Source organism: Akebia trifoliata, chromosome 8 (assembly GCF_017979445.1).
Source record: "Akebia trifoliata isolate Shusen 1 chromosome 8, ASM1797944v1, whole genome shotgun sequence".
Taxonomy (NCBI): Eukaryota; Viridiplantae; Streptophyta; class Magnoliopsida; order Ranunculales; family Lardizabalaceae; genus Akebia; species Akebia trifoliata.
In genome coordinates, this window is record NC_141382.1 from 815,777 (window position 1) to 833,126 (window position 17,350).

Consider the following 17,350-nt stretch of genomic DNA (forward strand, 5'->3'; position numbering starts at 1 on the left):
TAAAATGTGAGAATGTATAAAATGTATAACATATTTTGTATATCAAATCGGATTTGATCAGATACAAACAAGGTCGGATTGTTATCAGATTGGATTTTGGTCCTAATATTGAGATCTGATAAAAACCTAATTCAACAGACATCCGTTCTGATTCTTTTTCTTTTTTTCTTTTTGTTGTTGTTTATGTTCTTGTTTAGCGTGATATATAATTTACACTAACTGAGATGTTAAAGCAAAAGTTGGTGTGGCAATATAAACTTTATAAATATTTATGTGAGAGTCCACATTTTAGTTTATATTAAGGGGAACATGATTGGGGTACTTAACCCTAATCATCACTTTTTGAAATCAAATAATGGCTCGATTCAAAAAGCTAAGGATCTTTTGCATAATCTAATCGATCCACAATTTAAAGCTAGGGATTAGCACGTGTCTGGTTGCTTCAACAATGACTAATTAAGGTTTATCAAGAACTTTATATTTTAATTATCACTCACCACTTGTTAGGTTATTAGAGAAAATGTGATTATTTTAGTGTGAGATGGGGTTTCACAAGGTCAAAAGGTATCAAAGCTCCTATAACAGACCCACATTTTATACTCTTTTAAACTTAACTTTTTTTTTTTAAATGATAATTTTGATTTCAATATTAGAATTCTTGAAAAATAAAGGGCCAAGTTCATCTCATCATGGACAGAAGTTGCAGTTTTTTTTCTTTATTTTTTGCCATTTTTCTTGACAAAGGAACGCCCATGACACTTGGCAATATTAGAATAAAGCCAAGTGTGCTGTTTTTTATTGGGAGTTTTCTCATTACTGGTTGCCCAACCACTTTTTCTACTCTTGATTGAGAAATGATATTTTTTCTCATATAAAAATATTTCTTGTGTAGTGACACACTAATGGGATTAGCTTGAAGGTTTGGTAAATATGAATCAGTATTTTTAGTAAGTACGGAATGTATCGTCAAATATGTAAATATAATTCTTTAAAATCTATTTACGTTCAAATAACATATTTTAGCCGATTGAAAGAATCTTCTAATGAATCGATAGTTTCGATTTAATTAGTAAATAAAAAGATATGACATCTCTCTCTCTCTTCCCGATAATTGGATATCCCTGTGTATAGTTAGTTGGGCCCGTATTTAGATTTTGCCTTATACATAGACTATGATCTTGTCCAAGGATTAGTCCCGCACTATATATAATGCCCGCACATCACACGCATTAGATAAGTGAAAGTGCACCCTCAGGGGTGACCCCTTGAGGAGCTAATAAATATTCATACTCACGATGGCATTATTCAAAATGGCCATTGAGCCAACCCCTTGGGGTTGATGTGACGTCAAGTTTGTTTTCATTATCTTGTATCATTTCATTTCTTAGTTTAACCATATCGACAACATATAAATTACGTGGAAGGACAAGTAAATGAAAGTCAAAGAGAGGAAGTTGGTCCAATTTGCACACGTTGGTTGGTGTTATTGTGTGAGTTACCTTGCACAATTATATCAGGAACTTATACGTGTAGATTGTGGGATGTCATCTATTCCTCGAGATACTCTCCCTAATAACTTGAATCTCAATTGTCGGATGACAACACACATATAAATATAAAAAAATTATTATTTTTTGAATTCCAATTCAGGTGTAAAATCATTGGCCAATCAAGCCCATTCCTCCTTCCCAGACCTTCTAGCTTACCCTCCTCTCCTTCTACCATAAGGGAAAAGATTTTCAAATAGAAAAGCTAAGTAGACACAGATAATTAAAAGAAGCCTCCTTGAAAGGAAGGAGTCGAAATACTTCCCAACTTATTCTTTGCTAATTAACTTAGATTGAATTTTTCCTCGAGCTAAATTTTCTTATTGAGTAGCATGTGGGGGACTCAAATATGAAGGCAAGTGTATCGAACGTCAGAACATGATTTTTAAACTCAGTTTCATGTCTCATCTCGTTCAACTCCAATATCGAGTTGACTCGGACGAAATGTCTCGTCTCGTTCGAGTTGTCTCATTCGACATTAAGACAATGGTTTTTAACCATTTAACCATTATAACTCTGTAGCACTGATTCCCTATTTCTCCTTACCCTCCTCAAATCCTTATTACTAAAATTGATGGTTCACTTGGTTGAGAAGATGGAGAAAAATCGATTTGGATGAGACATAAAAGGGTTGAGGATGCTTAACTCGTTTTGTCTCGTTTAAAAATCATTCGTTAAAAGCATCAATTAATCTTGTGATAGGTGCAGATCAATCTTAGAAGCCACACTTGAGTGCCTTAATCGAACATCTCAATGTGCCAAAATTCAATATGGAAAAAGAAATCTAAATCCTTTTTCCCGCAATAGTGGCAACACATAAGAGAAAGAGAGAGAGAGTATTCATGTGGTTCGTCGCTAAGGATTATTTCTAGGCAACAACAATTAGATAGCCTTATCCCAAAGATTTGGGTTGGCTAAACAAACCTTGTACCTCTCTATTCAACTATGTCTAAAGCCAAATCTTTTGTTGGTGAGAATTAGTTCATATACACTTTGACCATCTCCATGCGTACTATGTACAGGCAATTACAATTTAAAAACTTCTACTAGAACATTAAGTACGACTAAAAGTGACAAAGCTTCCCAATTCTTGAACTTCTTTACTCAACTTCCCACAATCGAAGTTCATTTCCAAACCCCATCTTCCAAGTTTCAAGAACTCCTTTTCATTCAAAGAATTTATGGTTTGATGTGATCGTGTCATAGGCACTCTAAACTTCCTATGTAAAATCAATACTTCAACTTGGCCCAACTAGACATGCATATTTAGTGGTGGGACTCACATGACAATAGTAGATTATGTTCCCCTTCCAAGAAAACGAGATCCAATGGCACTTCTATGGAGTCTTTACCGACAAATACTTGTCAATGAAGTTTTGTGGAAGAAATAAAAGTCAAGTATAATTTACTTCAACTTTTGATACTCCCTTCTAGAAATCCTCAAAAGATTGGCATTTTCTTTGAGAGAGGGGGTGTTGTATTGATGGCCCCCTCTCATAGCTAAAGTCACCACCAAGGTCATTTCATGGGAAATTTCTAACTCGACCAAGGTTTGGCCTGGGGCAATCCCTTCCTAGGTTTCATGGGCATTTAAACATGGAATAGTGCTGGAGTGACCTCAGATAGTACCTTATATCTTCCTTTCATGACGTGGAAGTGTGGAAGAATCATAGATGCTTTTTTCACTTGTATCTCAATGAAAAGCATATATGGTTCTCTACATATTTTCACGTCAAGAAAGTGAGATATATATATATATAAAGTATAATCTTGAGGTTATTTCAGCATTATTCTTGAGAGTCGTGCTGGGGGACTTCGTTTTCCATTATGTGCCACACTACACTAACGAGGAGGTGTGCACATAATCAGAGATGCTTTTCATTCGTATCTCGAAAAAACTTATCTATGACCATCACATCAATGCAGTGTGAAACACTGAAAAACAAAATGGCTCTAGGATTTTCCTATTCTTAAATATGCCATGGGTGGTGTCAAGTAGCAATTATATAAGAGCATTCAAGCTTATGCTATTATTGAAGTACACACAGAAAGCTTTCAAAATGCAAATTTGACTTTATGCAATGATATCAAGGACACTCTGACCACAGATGAGATGGTTGCCACTTGAAATATTTTTATTCTTAGAAGGTCAAATCCACCGCTACCCTTTAAAGGATTGAGGAATTAAGTAGAAATTGAATCATGGTTGAGGGGATGATTGCAATTTTAAAAAATAACGACACCATGGCATCCAATACCTTAAGAGAAACATTTTCCTCACTAAGTAACCTTAGTAAGGGTTGTTTTGTTCGAATGAATTATCACATTGACAATTCAACACCACAACTTTTTAGATTTTGTAGAAACACTTACATCTAAAATAAAAATAAAAAAATTCAAATTTTTTTTTTTTGTTTTAACTTGATTTAAGGTTTCGATAATTAGTACGGCTATTGAACTTTCACCTAAAGTTTATAGAATTTTATTCTCCACACAATCCTAAATCATCAGATCATGATTTTGTATGTCACAAGTTTAGCCCAAAGTTCCTTAGTGAGGGTGAAATCCTTACTAAATTAGTGAGGTTAGTTTGGACTCATATTTTAATTATCTCACTTGTGATCTAAAATTAGCCAAAAAGATGTTAGATGGTAGGGTATCATGAAAACATTAAAAAGATCTGAAGTGTCCTATCAGTAGTTGTAATTGTAGTAGACGTAAAGGTCTATATCTCATAGGATGGTCCATCCTCCTCTGGACTTCGCTGAGCCATCTGACAGTAAAACTAGGGGGAGGTTTAACATAAGCTGACAACAGTACACACCCAACACAAAAATAAATAAATAAATAATTATACACGTACGCTCCACGTTTTTGGTGAATATTTGAGATGCCCCGTATTTTAAAATTCATAAAATATTCATTAAAATGACTTAAATGCCCACATATTTCAATATATAATCATATCCCACCATTTTTTCTCTCTAAAACATAATCATTTTCAATGTGTTCAACTTCTAAAGTAAATTATTTTTAATTGATTCAATGAAATGATATGATCAACATCAATATCCAAAAGAAAGACTAGAATCCACCAGAAAATAAAAAAATTCTCAAGAAAACTCATTGGATAAACTATGTCTTTGTGTTGAAATTAATTATAATATTATTATACAAGAAGAGTCATATTCCTAAAAAACACAAAAATAACCAAAAATAAGAAAACTTGTGAAAATAGTAAAAATGAATTAAGTATGAAAATAGAAATGATTTAATTATAGAAGTAAAGCAGAATTGACGGTGTATGATTCTAACTTCTAAAACGAAAGTTATTAACAAATCAAAACTTTCCTAAAGTAACAAAAAAGTCTAAAAAATAAGGTAAACAATGAAATTAAGTCTAAAAATCAAAATTAAATCGCAAAGCTATTAATCTATAAGATTTTGTCGTTTCCATTCAATAATGGGTATCCTCGAATGATTCTGACTCTATTGCATGTCCGAATCCGTGGGCCTAAGTCTTACGCTTGGACTTTTGACGATCCAAGTGGTCCATGAATTCTTCTGCCACTTTTCCTACATCATTCAACATGTTCGAGAAATTTCTTATTTTCCTATTCAAATATCCACACTTTTGAAGGTTGAAAGAGAAAAAAAAATTAAGATTAATAATGGTAAGGGTAAAAGATCTTATAAAAAAATTGAACATGTTGATTTTAAGATTAAAAATCCAAGGCTTTTTACTAGAGATTGAAGTTAAGGGTGTATAAGTCATTTTTCATTTATTTCCTTTAGAAGATTATGGTTAAAGTAAAGGGTATATCATTAGTTTGCAAATAGAGGGTATGTGAAATATTCACAAATAACATGGAGGATTACGTGTGAGTCACCTAAGAGTAATTCTCGTTTGACCTTTTTCTTATGTACAAATCTTTATAATTATGAGTCGGGATCCGTTGACTCATGAAGAATGACTCATAAGAAAATACATGATCACAGTCATTTAGCTACAAAATCCAGCATTTTAGATATATGCATATCCTAATAAAACAAATCTAAGAGATACTTATCTTGAAGATAAATCTCAATAATTGAATTTTATATTTAAATGAATGGGATCATGTGTTTTTTTTCACGAGTCAAAGGATTCTAACTAATCTTTATCAAGGATATAAGGTGATTTGGAAGTATATATATATATATAGGGGTATTCAATGGCAAACTTTTTGGCAAAACATTTTTCAAAACATGAGTTAGAAGTTTTGGAATGGGCTGATTTTTGGTGAGGATGATCTCTACGATGAGGAGATCATCATCACCAAAAATCAGCCCATTCCAAAACTTCTAATCTCATCAAAAATAGTTTCTAAAAATTGGACGATCCACGATTTTTCAACTTGTAAACATAGGTTAGAAGTTTTGGAATGGACTGATTTTTGGTGAGGATGATCTCTACGGTGCAAAGATCATCCTCACCAAAAATCAGTCCATTCCAAAACTTCTAACTCATGTTTTGAAAAATGTTTTGCCATTGAAAATATATATATATATATATAAGTGGGAAATGTTCAGCAACAAACATTTTGACAAAACATTTTTCAAAACATGAGTTAGAGGTTTTGAAATGAGCTGATTTTTTATGAGGATGATCTCTACGGTGAGAAGATCATTATCATCAAAAATCAGTCCATTCCAAGACTTCTAATCCCATAAAAAATGATTTATAAAAAATGGACGGTCCACGATTTTTCAACTTGTAAATTGGGGTTAGAATTTTTGGAATGGACTGATTTTCAGTGAGGATGATCTCCTCACCAAAAATCAGCCTATTCCAAAACCTCTAACCCATCTTTTGAAAAATGTTTTGCCAAAACGTTTGTTGCTGAATATTTCCCAATTAATCACCAATAAATCCTAAGTTTTGTTATACACGTACAACACGTGTGTTTCGACATGGTGTCTACTAGTAGGTAATTTATCATGCTCCATTGTCCTTTTGACGTCGCAGTCTAACAGCAAAGTATTTGTCTCTTGTGATCCATAGGTTAGACTCTAACCTCTCAAAAATGTCCCCATCTGTTATTTCAAAGTCAAAACTATAGATAAATCTTGGCCCTCTATCCACATTGAAAGGAACCAATATCTTAACCGTTAACTAAGCAAGAAGTCCAAAGACGGCCTGTTTTTATCATCCAAGTCTAAATTTACGACGTCGTACATTCTTTGGGTCCACTGCTATCACATAATCATCAATATTGCTGCTTTTTTTTTTATTTTATATAGTTTGACTCTTATCATTAACACTAGTGGGATGGGCCCTCGCCAATCTTAAAAAATCTGCCTCGTTAGAGATTTTGAGTATAAATTTTGATAATTTTCATCATGGACTTTTATACTAATTCTTTTCTTCCAGTAGTTTGGTCCATAATGAAAAGAGTCGTGGTTTTTTTATTCGAAAAATTTCATTCGAGATTTATACTCAATTGACGTGGCAAGGGCACATAACCATAAATCTATTTCCTTGGGATACACAAGGAAAAGATCAATGGTTTTGTGCCCTTTCCATGCTAGTCCAGCATAAATTGAGTGAAAGTTTTCGAGTCAAGAAATCATTAGCTTAACGAAAAAAATACTCTAATTATATGAATATAAATAATCAATCAAATTTCTTTCGAGACCTGATGTTATCACACCTACTTTGTATAACAAAGTTATATATAAATACACCAAATAGAATTATAGACATAAAAATAGAGATTTTGAAATAAAAAAGAAAGGATACATTGCAATGACAATCTAACAATAATCAATTTTCAATTTCTTCCTCAATCAGTCTCTAACTCGCCCATTTCAGAATTGGAGAATTTTACTGACTCAAGTAGTGTTCAAATTAAAGAACTACTTTGAAAACAAATAAATGAAAGAGATGCGATCATAAAAGATAAATAGGCTTTTCAACATTGCACATATTTTGTTTTATTTAATTGTTTAATATGTTATAATAAAAAAATGGTGTGGCAATATAAATTATCTTTCAATGTATAATGATCAAGGTTGACACTTGGGTTATGAGATAATTTAAAATGTAAATTATTAGTCTCAAAAGAGTTGGAGAGATACTCTTAAGGATTCTTAAGTAACATGAATCCCTAAAAATAAATACTATACCATAAAATAAAATGTATTAGTCTTCCAATGTCAACAACTCAAACATGGCTTGAGGATAGAAAAGTTCATTTAGAGTTTGACTTTCTAAGAACAGCTACAAACGGGACTTTTGATCTCTAACCAGCCCTTCTTCAAACCACCATTCACTCAAATCAAATAAATAAAAAAAAGAATTTTTATTGGCACCCCAACTTTTACTTAGTATACTCCAATTAAAAAAAAAAAAAATAATTGTTTGATAGAGCATAAGTAAAAGTTGAAGTTGCGATGCCAATAGAGACTATCACATGCTCTTTCACTTTTTATGAGGTTATTATTTGTTAGATTTGAGGATTTTGTTTTTATGCGTCTAATCCTCATTTTAAACAACTGTAATTTTTTATAATGATGAGGTAATTACTTAAACAAAAAAACTAACACAAATCAACTTTTTTAATATATATTTTTTATTTTGGATGTACCTCATACCACTCTGAAAAAATAACCAATCTGAATATATTTTAATATTTTTTTTATTCTTAATTTCATATAAATACATATAAGATAAAATGTTTTAGTCTTTTTGACTTCCTTCTATATTTGTAGTTAGAAAGTAAATTTTTTTAAATTTTATATGATTTTATATTTTTTGAACATTGATAATTTGAAAATAAGGTATGTTTTCTGATCGGATAGGGTATATGTTTTTTTGTTTGAAAAGTATAATATATTGATCAGAGAAAGAAAACAAGAAACAAAGAGGGATAGGGTACATGTTTAAAAAATTCCAGATTAGTATTGGTGTGGCATTGATCCAGTACCCTAGTGATCCCTTGCCAACCCTATTAATTTCAAACAAGACTAGATAACATCGAATCACGATTGATGTTACCTTGAGATTTTGTGCATGTAAGTATGCTATTAATACTGATCCAATGTGTGTCGTTTCGAGATTTGAGTGGATCGGGATAGGAGAGTGGAGAACAATCAATATAACATATGTGATCCAGGGAGAACAAAAGTGGTCCTCGTGATGGAATGTAATCCAAAAGATACATTAATTAAGTTTTGATGGAATGGGACTAAATGAAAGAAAAAGACGATGATCTCTCGTTATGACCTTAGAAAACTACTGAGATGAAGATTTGAGGAATGTAATTCATATTTGATTTGATTTGATGAAGAGTGTAGTTGGGGATTTCAGCTGTTGGTATGAATCGTTATTTGTTACATTAATTACATACTCTTCCTAAATGAAATAAAAAAAATTACTAGCTAATAAGTTAGTAAAAAAAGTTTCTTGACCATCTCACCTCTTGACATCCAAAGACGGGGCGATGATATGCGGATGTAAAGATGAAATTTTAAGAACTTAAAAAAAAATTAAAAATTTATTTTTTATCATTATTATATTTTAATTTTAAATTCAGGAGCTTGATAGTTGCCCATTCTCTGCACCTTGGATCAAGATCTATTCATTTTTTTTTTTTTTTCATTTTTAATTTTTATGTTTTTCCATGAAATGTAGAAGGCTGAGGTGGTGGATGGTCAATGTGGTAATCCAAGGTAAGATTTGAAATCTTACAAAGATAGTCAGGCTAGCTTGACTCAGGTATAAATGAGTATAACCTTTCAATCATCATACTCATACTTATATATATCTTTATAATTGATGATCAAAATATCTGACACGACCCTCGGTGCCAAATTTCATGGCTGAGGTAAATGATGAAGGTTATTTTTGTCATTTGACAAGAAGAAGAAGCAGTGGTCCAGTAGATAGGTGACATTTGCAGGGTAAAAGAGTCAAATCACACTTTTCCGAAGCACTCGTAAGTCATAAACGCTTAATAAATAAGCTCTTACTTGATAAACTTCACTTATCTCCCACAGTTCATTTACTTCCCCTTGTAAATAGACAAAGAAAAAGAACTTTCTTTTGCTTTTCCGAGAAAGAAACCCTCCAAAGCCTCTTTCATCTTCTCCGCCACTAACAAATAGAGAGAGAGAGAGTGCGTAGTCTCTCTCTTTAAACCCTCTTTACTTTTTTACAAACTGCTTTAATCGTAACAGACAGAAAAGGAAAGATCGAGTAAAGGAGGAGAACGAAAAGCACTCTTTTTTTTTTTTTGCATTGTTTTGGTCTCATTTACGTGGTCTCACACCAACAAGAGCTTCTTGTGCTTCTTCGATTTCTGTAAGTTTTGTTTAGATTCTTTGTTTTTTTTTTCCCTCTTTTTTCAGTTATTTTAGCAGGAAAAATGATATCTTTTTGACCGGTTTCAATAGTATTTCTCTGCCGTTTGATCTTCTTATTTAAATTTAGATCTTCCCAAAGCAATGTTGTTCTAAACAAACTTGAAATTTTGGATTTTGGTTTGATTTCTTCGGTTTCTGCATCGATTTCGTTAATGGAGGCCTTTTGGCGATAGATTTTATCTATGCTCTGGTACTTATGTTTGTGTTTCTTTTATTTACTGTAATTTGAAGCTCTGCAACCACTTTTCTTTATTTCACATTTTCAGCGATACAGAACCACGGAAGAACACAGGATTTCAGATCTGATTTTCTTTTTAATCCTCTTTTTCTTACATCTTGCTCTTGCAATTTCTGATCTGTTGTTTTTTTTATTAGCCATCTTCAAGATATCTATATCTCGAAGCCAAATTTCCTTCTTTATTTAGTTATTTCAAGCCTTTTCTGCATCTTTCACAACTTTTTTGTGAAAAAAAAAAAAAAAAAATCATTTTCCCATCTAATCTCAAGATCTATAAGATTCTAAGCTTTTCGTACTTTTTCTTCTTCAAGCCTCTCCTATCTTCTCCTCTGTAAAGAAACATTCGTGAAGATAAAGGAATAACCTGACCTATTAGCATAATATTCTATTATTTTAAAAAACACACATTTCTCCTCTCTTTTTTTAGTTCTCCGTCTCTTTCTTCTTCTTTACGGGAACATGTCTCTGATTCTTCTTTTCTTCAACTTTTTTTTTTATATATATTATAATCTAGCTGTAAAACGTCATTAAATTCTATTAAACACTCCTTTTAAGTTCTCTAATATAAGTTTCGTAACAGTTACAGTTCGAAACAGAGACTAAGAAGATCTTTGGTTGGTTTTATTGAAGGATCTGAAGGTGGAGCAATGAGGAAAGATCCTAGTAACAATTACAAGGTACGTGATCTTCTGTTAAATTTCTGTTAATTAACAGTATCGACTATTCGAGTATCGAATTCGAATCGTTAAATGTAACGACAGAAATTTCTTGCAGTCTTCGTGGCCGAAACAAGTCGTAAGAAAATGGTTGAATTTAAAGAGTAGAGCGGATGAGTTTCATTCAGATTATGCGATTCCATGTGAGATTCCTTATTTTAGCTTTTATTTTCGTTCGTTGTGTTGTTCTGTAACGCTTTTTTTATTTTTTTTAATTTTATCTAAAGTGTTCTTGTTATATTTTACTGAAACCTGTAGCGATCGATGGAAGGAGCGATAGATGGAAGAGCTGTTCGGATTTTTCAGGTATTTTTTGGTGTAACGCAGAAAATTAAATTTGGTACGCCAATATGTATTTCCCGTCCATTTGTTGTGGACCTGACCCATCAAGAATTTAAGGGTCAGATTATTTGCAACTTGGACGGTAAATTAGCTTGGGAATTTGAAACTTCTGTAATCTCTAGGAATTGCTCTCTAATAGTAATTACAAATAAGTACTAAACCATCTTTAAATTGTGATTAGAAGAGTCGCTGATGGAGGTTCCTGAAAGTCTGAAAAGGCCAAGATTTGAACCGGAGACGCCAGCTGTTACCGACAATCTAAACCTCAGGTACACCACTAATTTCAGTGAGTCTTTGTTTGACTATTTGACTTTTCTGCCAATTTGGTTTGGTTTCACAAGTTGACTTTATTTTGTGTCTTTTTTAAATATTATCTGAATGCTTCCTAATATATTCCCAAAAAAAAAAAAAAAAGGGACAAATTTCTTATCCCCATTGTTTCATTTTACTCCCAATTCTTCAAAAATATTTGGGTGAAAATGATTTATTTATGATTCTGAGTAGCTGTTCATTTTAATTATCAAAATATGAATTATAACGTTTTCTTTAAAAAAATTTCAGAACGATAATAAATTTGAAGGTTTTAAAGTGACTATTTCCCATTAGACTTTAAACAGGTGAAATTGCCACTTTCAATCTGCGAAATAGTAACTTTAAAAACCTCTAAATTCATTATCGTTCGTGTCTTCGTAGTTAGAATGAGCAGAGAGCTGGAATTGTAAATTAGTTAAAAGTTGATCACTTTTTCGTGAATATCCCAAACAAATTCTTTGCAAAATGGTTTTTCTGGTCTCTGGAGAGATTTTTTTAATTTAATTGTAGAAGTAAAAAAAAAGAATAATAATAATTATTATTATAGGGATCTAAAAGGAATTTTATTTGTGAGGATGGTGTTTTGCTAAAATTATATACATGTTGAGGTATGTTATTAAGAAAAGAAAGACTAATTTGCTTGATGGGGTGTAGGATGTTCGTGGGGACTTGGAATGTAGGAGGGAAATCACCGCATGCGGACTTGAATTTAGGGGATATGCTACAGACATCTGCTCCTGTTGACATTTATGTTCTTGGGTAATTTCCTCTCTACCTTCTCTCTTTGTCTTTATCTCCTAATCAGAGAGAGACATTAATTTCTTAAAAGACTTGTAACCATTTATTTCTAGATATTCCCATTTTCCCAAATCTCTAATGATCTCAGAATTTATTCATTTTTGGAGTTTTTCTAAATTTGGAGGGTGAGATCCTGTTTAATTTGGTCTTTGTTTTGATCTGCAATAAGAGTAAGACCGAATGGACAGGTGTGGGGTATTAATGGTACTAATTCTGTTTTCTTTTGTGTGCCGTAAATCAGGTTTCAGGAAATAGTCCCTTTGAACGCAGGGAATGTGTTAGGTGCAGAAGACAGTGGTCCTGTATCCAAGTGGCTTTCCCTCATCCGTCAAGCTTTGAATAGTACTGGAAACGACACAGAAGTTGGTCAAAATTACAATAGTGCCACCATGTCCAAATGGAAACAGTGCCCACCACAATTTGAAAATCAGCAGTACTTGAAACCCAGAGTCAGTTTCTCTGATTTGCTTTCTATGGAGGATGAGTTGGATAAAGAGGATTTAGAACGAAATTCAAATTGGAGTGAAGAAGGATCACCAATGCAGCCTGGTTGTGCGATGGGTGGTCAGTATTGCTTGGCTGCAAGCAAGCAAATGGTGGGCATCTTCTTATGTGTGTGGGTGCGAGCTGACCTTTACCACCACGTTAGCAATTTGAAAGTCTCATGCGTTGGGACTGGCATCATGGGCTATATGGGAAATAAGGTTAGTCTTTATTCTTGAATTACAGAATTATAAACCAAAAAAATAAAATAACAAATAGATAATTTAGATTTTAGACTACCCCACTATGTGTTTTCAAATGATGACATAGTCCCTTGACTCCGGTCTTCCATTAGAGATTATAAAAAATGACCAAAATACTCCCATCTTTCATCTCTTGCCTATTTTATTTTTTCCACAATCTCTTTTCTTCAACCTTGGATTTTGGTTACAAGATCATATTCTCCCACTATGTGATCAAGAGCCTTTACATTGTTTTGATATCAACAGGGATCAATTTCCATCAGTATGACACTCCACCAGACAAGCTTCTGCTTTGTATGCACCCACTTGACTTCCGGTGAAAAAGAAGGTGACGAGGTCCGGAGAAACTCTGATGTCATGGAAATATTGAAGAAGACGAGGTTTCCTCAATCACATAGAACATTTGGACAGCTATTCTCCCCTGATAGCATCTTAGAACACGAGTGAGTCTTTTATCCCTTCAATTAGTCTACTCTTTTAAGCAACTTAATGGAGAAAACTTATCCCTGTTGGAGAAAATCTGAGTTGTTAAATAATTCAATATTTTTTTCAGTAAGATTATCTGGCTTGGAGATTTAAATTATCGCCTTGCAACCCGATGTGGTGAGACACATGAGCTTCTTGAGAGGAACGACTGGCAAGCACTTCTAGAGAAAGACCAGGTAAAGAGAGAACACATCTGAAATGTTATTACTTCTCTTAGTGTATCACCAAAATTATAGCACTCAAGCTATGTTGGGTTCCTTGGAATTTTTTTATATGGATAATTATGGTGCCCAACGAAAAAATGAGATAGTGAAGCTGATGGCTTGTTTGAACGGCATTGGACTTACCTATGCACTGTAATTTACATTGGCAGCTTCGTATGGAACAGCGAGCTGGGCGGGTATTTAAAGGATGGGAAGAAGGGAGAATATATTTCTCTCCTACCTACAAATACATTGCTAATTCAGACCATTATGTTTTCCAAAGCTCCAAATCTAAAGAAAAGCGAAGAACTCCTGCCTGGTAATATTCTTATTCTCTCCCATTAATTTTCAATGTACCAATAGTCAGTTCTTCTGTTTTAACATACCAAAAATCAAATAAGGTGTGTCAAGCTGTTAAATCAACAACGATCACATGTTTTTACTGTTGAATTTAAAATTTAAATTTGGGTGATCATTTTCAAAATCAAGATCTGATTAAAAAAAATATTTTTTAATTTTTTTTTCAAACCCAATTTCTAGACCAGGAAATCTAGAGGGCCAAGGTGTCATTTGGACCAACATTGTGTGCATGAAATTATATATATTATTTAATCTAATCTAAGCCATGAACCACTAGAGGGCTCTGAGGTCTTGGGTGCTACATGCAAAAAGTGCCATAGAACATCCTTTTCTGATGAAATTTAATTTTTAAAATTATGAGAAAATTTTATTAATCAAAATTTTAAGTTAACTGATCACAAGAAGAGTTATAAAAAAAGATAGATAAACACAATCTGGCTTTTTTTTTTTACTTGGTGCACATTAAACACCGAAGATAGTTTTTCTCTAAAAATTTAAAGTAATTTTTGGTTTGGCAGGTGTGACAGAATACTATGGAGGGGAGAAGGATTGAAGCAGATGTCCTACATGAGAGGAGAGTCAAAGTTCTCAGACCACAGGCCTGTCTACTCTCTATTTTCTGTACAAGTTGACTTGGTCAACAAAAATTACAAGCTCAGGAGACCCAACAACATCTCTTTATCAAACACAAAGGCCAACAAGTCATTAGCATGCCTGGCAAAGGTCCAAGCCGAAGAACAACTTCTGCTAATGAGACCACAAAGCTGCATAGAGACAATTTCCTGATTCTCATCCATCAAATCATTTACCCTCAAAGAGAAACATCAAACAGTAACGATGACAAAAGATAACAAAGTTCATCTGCTTGTGTTGCGATGGTGATGATAGCTCCTGCTACTGCAGGACTAAAGTAAAGATTACTAACTACATTGGCACAAGAAGCACGCGTGCTTTGTTAAATGGCATGCCTCGTGCCACTGACACGTGGTCTTATTAGGTGCATAAGTGTAAATATTTAGATGTTAGATGGGTATTTTGGTCAATAGAATTCTGAGTTTAGAGAGAGAGAGAGAGAGAGGATAATAATGAGGCTGTGGTGATGGGGTGGGAGGACTGAGGAGTGGCTGCTGTAGCAAAAGTAAGAACAGGGACAGGGACAGAATAGTGCCTGCATTTTGGCTTACGTCATGCAGTGTGGTGGTCGATGGGCTTTGGTATCGATCACTGTGAGTTATAGGGATTTTAAAAAGCCAAAAGAATAGCGGAAAAGAATGTTTCTTCAGCTTTTTCAGAGCCACTGTTTTCTACTTTTATTTTTTTGATTAAAGTGTGAGATAGATGTTTAGTTCGAATCATTTTGTATTTTTACTGTTTTGTCTTTCATGCTAATTTATTAAATTTTTAATTTGAAGTAAGTTGTGAATTGTGATTGGTTCCGTGGCTGTCAATCTAGCAGTACATGCCACTGCAGTGGCACAGAATTTCAGCCCTTGCTTTTAAGTAGCTCTGCTAATTGTCCCCTAAAGAAAGCAATTTCATTATCTTTGAAATTCACACAAACATGAAGAAAACAGGAGATTCCAAAAGGATAGAAGAATATCCATATACACAAACAATTCATTTAACCTTTTAAAAATAAAACAAAATTACGGTCACATACACACGAGAAAGATAAGATCCCGATCAAATCACTATATACTTGAGAAAGATTACAGTCGTAGAGATACCTAGCTACCCATCGCACTAGAAAGAAGTTAAAATATTATTATTTTTATTTTAAATCCTAACCCCATCATCCAAAAGAATTCAAATAAGAAATATTTTGACTTTTGATGAATCACAATCAATCCTGATAGGATTTGTATAGAAAAATAAATTCAATGAATCTAATCTTAATATAAGTAAATCCCATATAGTATGATCCTATTCCAATATTGTTGAGGAAGATGTCCCAGATGATAAGATCGTTGATGGATGAACCTGGAAATAAGAGATGATCGAATGGCCTCAATTGGGCCTTAAAAAGAATCAAATATAGGCACCATCGTGAGTTCTTTAATTAGTCATTGCCTCTTTTGGGTCTGAGATGATCTCAATACGGCTCCATTGTGGACTTAATCATTGATCTGGTTGGAGTATCCATTAACCCGCAAACCTCTTTTTTTATAATGGTTGATCCAAACGAAGTTGAGTTAATTGATTTTGGACCGTGGAGTTGGTTGGTTGAATATGCTAATGGCCAAAATTTTGATGGTCGTGTGGTTGTTAAGGGTACAACTTTGATCGTTTATGAACAAGTCCCTGAATTCAGGGGCGGATTTAGAGTGGGGGTAATGGGGGCACTTGCCCCTATAAGAATTTTCAAACCTTCTTCGGAGTAATGAACTATTGCATCCCAATTTGTTTTATACTCTTATTTGCTCCCACAAAACAGTTTCCATTGTTATATTGACCCCACAAAAAAAAATTACAATCTTCGTTGCTTTCATAAAAAAATTTCCACTCTTACATTGCCCCCCACATGAGTTAAATCCTGACTCCACCCCTATCCCTGATCATAGTTTCCAACAATATCAATTTGCAGCCATTAGATGGGCTCTCACAAGAAAACATGAACATTATGAAAAATCTAATCTAATAAGAGATTTATTCTAATATTGGTGCATCTCAATACACCTGATTACAGTGCATCGTACTTACTACTCTAATAATACGTGTATTTAGTCAGGTTGGATTTTTTGATTGGTTCATGAATCAAATAACATACCCCAAACCCCCATCAAGAGGCACAATCAAAATAATTCCCACATTAGACATCTATAATACTTATAAATACAAAAAGGTCCAAAAACAAGCTAAAAAATTCAACTAGATTACTACATGTTTAAATAGAATTATAACAATGTTTAAATAGAAATCAATGAAATTGAAGGCCTATTTGGCAAGTTAATGTTGTTGTGGACGAAAGGAAAAATGCAAATGACCATCTTCTTAGGCTTCCTTTCATTCATGATCTTAATCCATCTAAAGCATCTCCAAATTAGGCTTTGATGCTTCCAATTCCTCGAGATTTCTTCCGACAAACACTTTTCTTTTGTGTCACACTTGAGATTATAGAGTAAAACGAGTTTAATTGATTTTGTCAAATGGGCGATTAGGTCATATTTTTTTAGTCTTTAAGAGTAGAACGAGTTCA

The 17,350-nt window shown here is 33.4% G+C and overlaps 1 protein-coding gene across 6 annotated transcripts; it reads left to right on the plus strand.

The window, feature by feature from the left end:
- The first annotated feature begins 9,592 nt into the window (after positions 1-9,592).
- On the plus strand, positions 9,593-15,569 carry LOC147395273 (type I inositol polyphosphate 5-phosphatase 8-like). 6 transcript variants are annotated; one of them, XM_086450973.1, is made up of 11 exons: positions 9,593-9,891; positions 10,220-10,868; positions 10,966-11,050; positions 11,166-11,213; positions 11,431-11,518; positions 12,216-12,320; positions 12,601-13,063; positions 13,352-13,548; positions 13,659-13,767; positions 13,965-14,113; positions 14,673-15,569. In XM_086450973.1, the coding sequence occupies exons 2-11, from the start codon at positions 10,839-10,841 to the stop codon at positions 14,938-14,940; spliced, it is 1,542 nt and encodes a 513-aa protein (XP_086307099.1). In that variant the 5' UTR covers positions 9,593-9,891; positions 10,220-10,838; the 3' UTR covers positions 14,941-15,569. The 6 variants fall into 6 exon arrangements, with proteins under 6 accessions (XP_086307099.1, XP_086307100.1, XP_086307097.1 ...); XM_086450974.1 differs by having other exon boundaries at positions 10,772-10,868; XM_086450971.1 differs by having other exon boundaries at positions 10,822-10,868.
- The last annotated feature ends 1,781 nt before the right edge of the window (positions 15,570-17,350 follow it).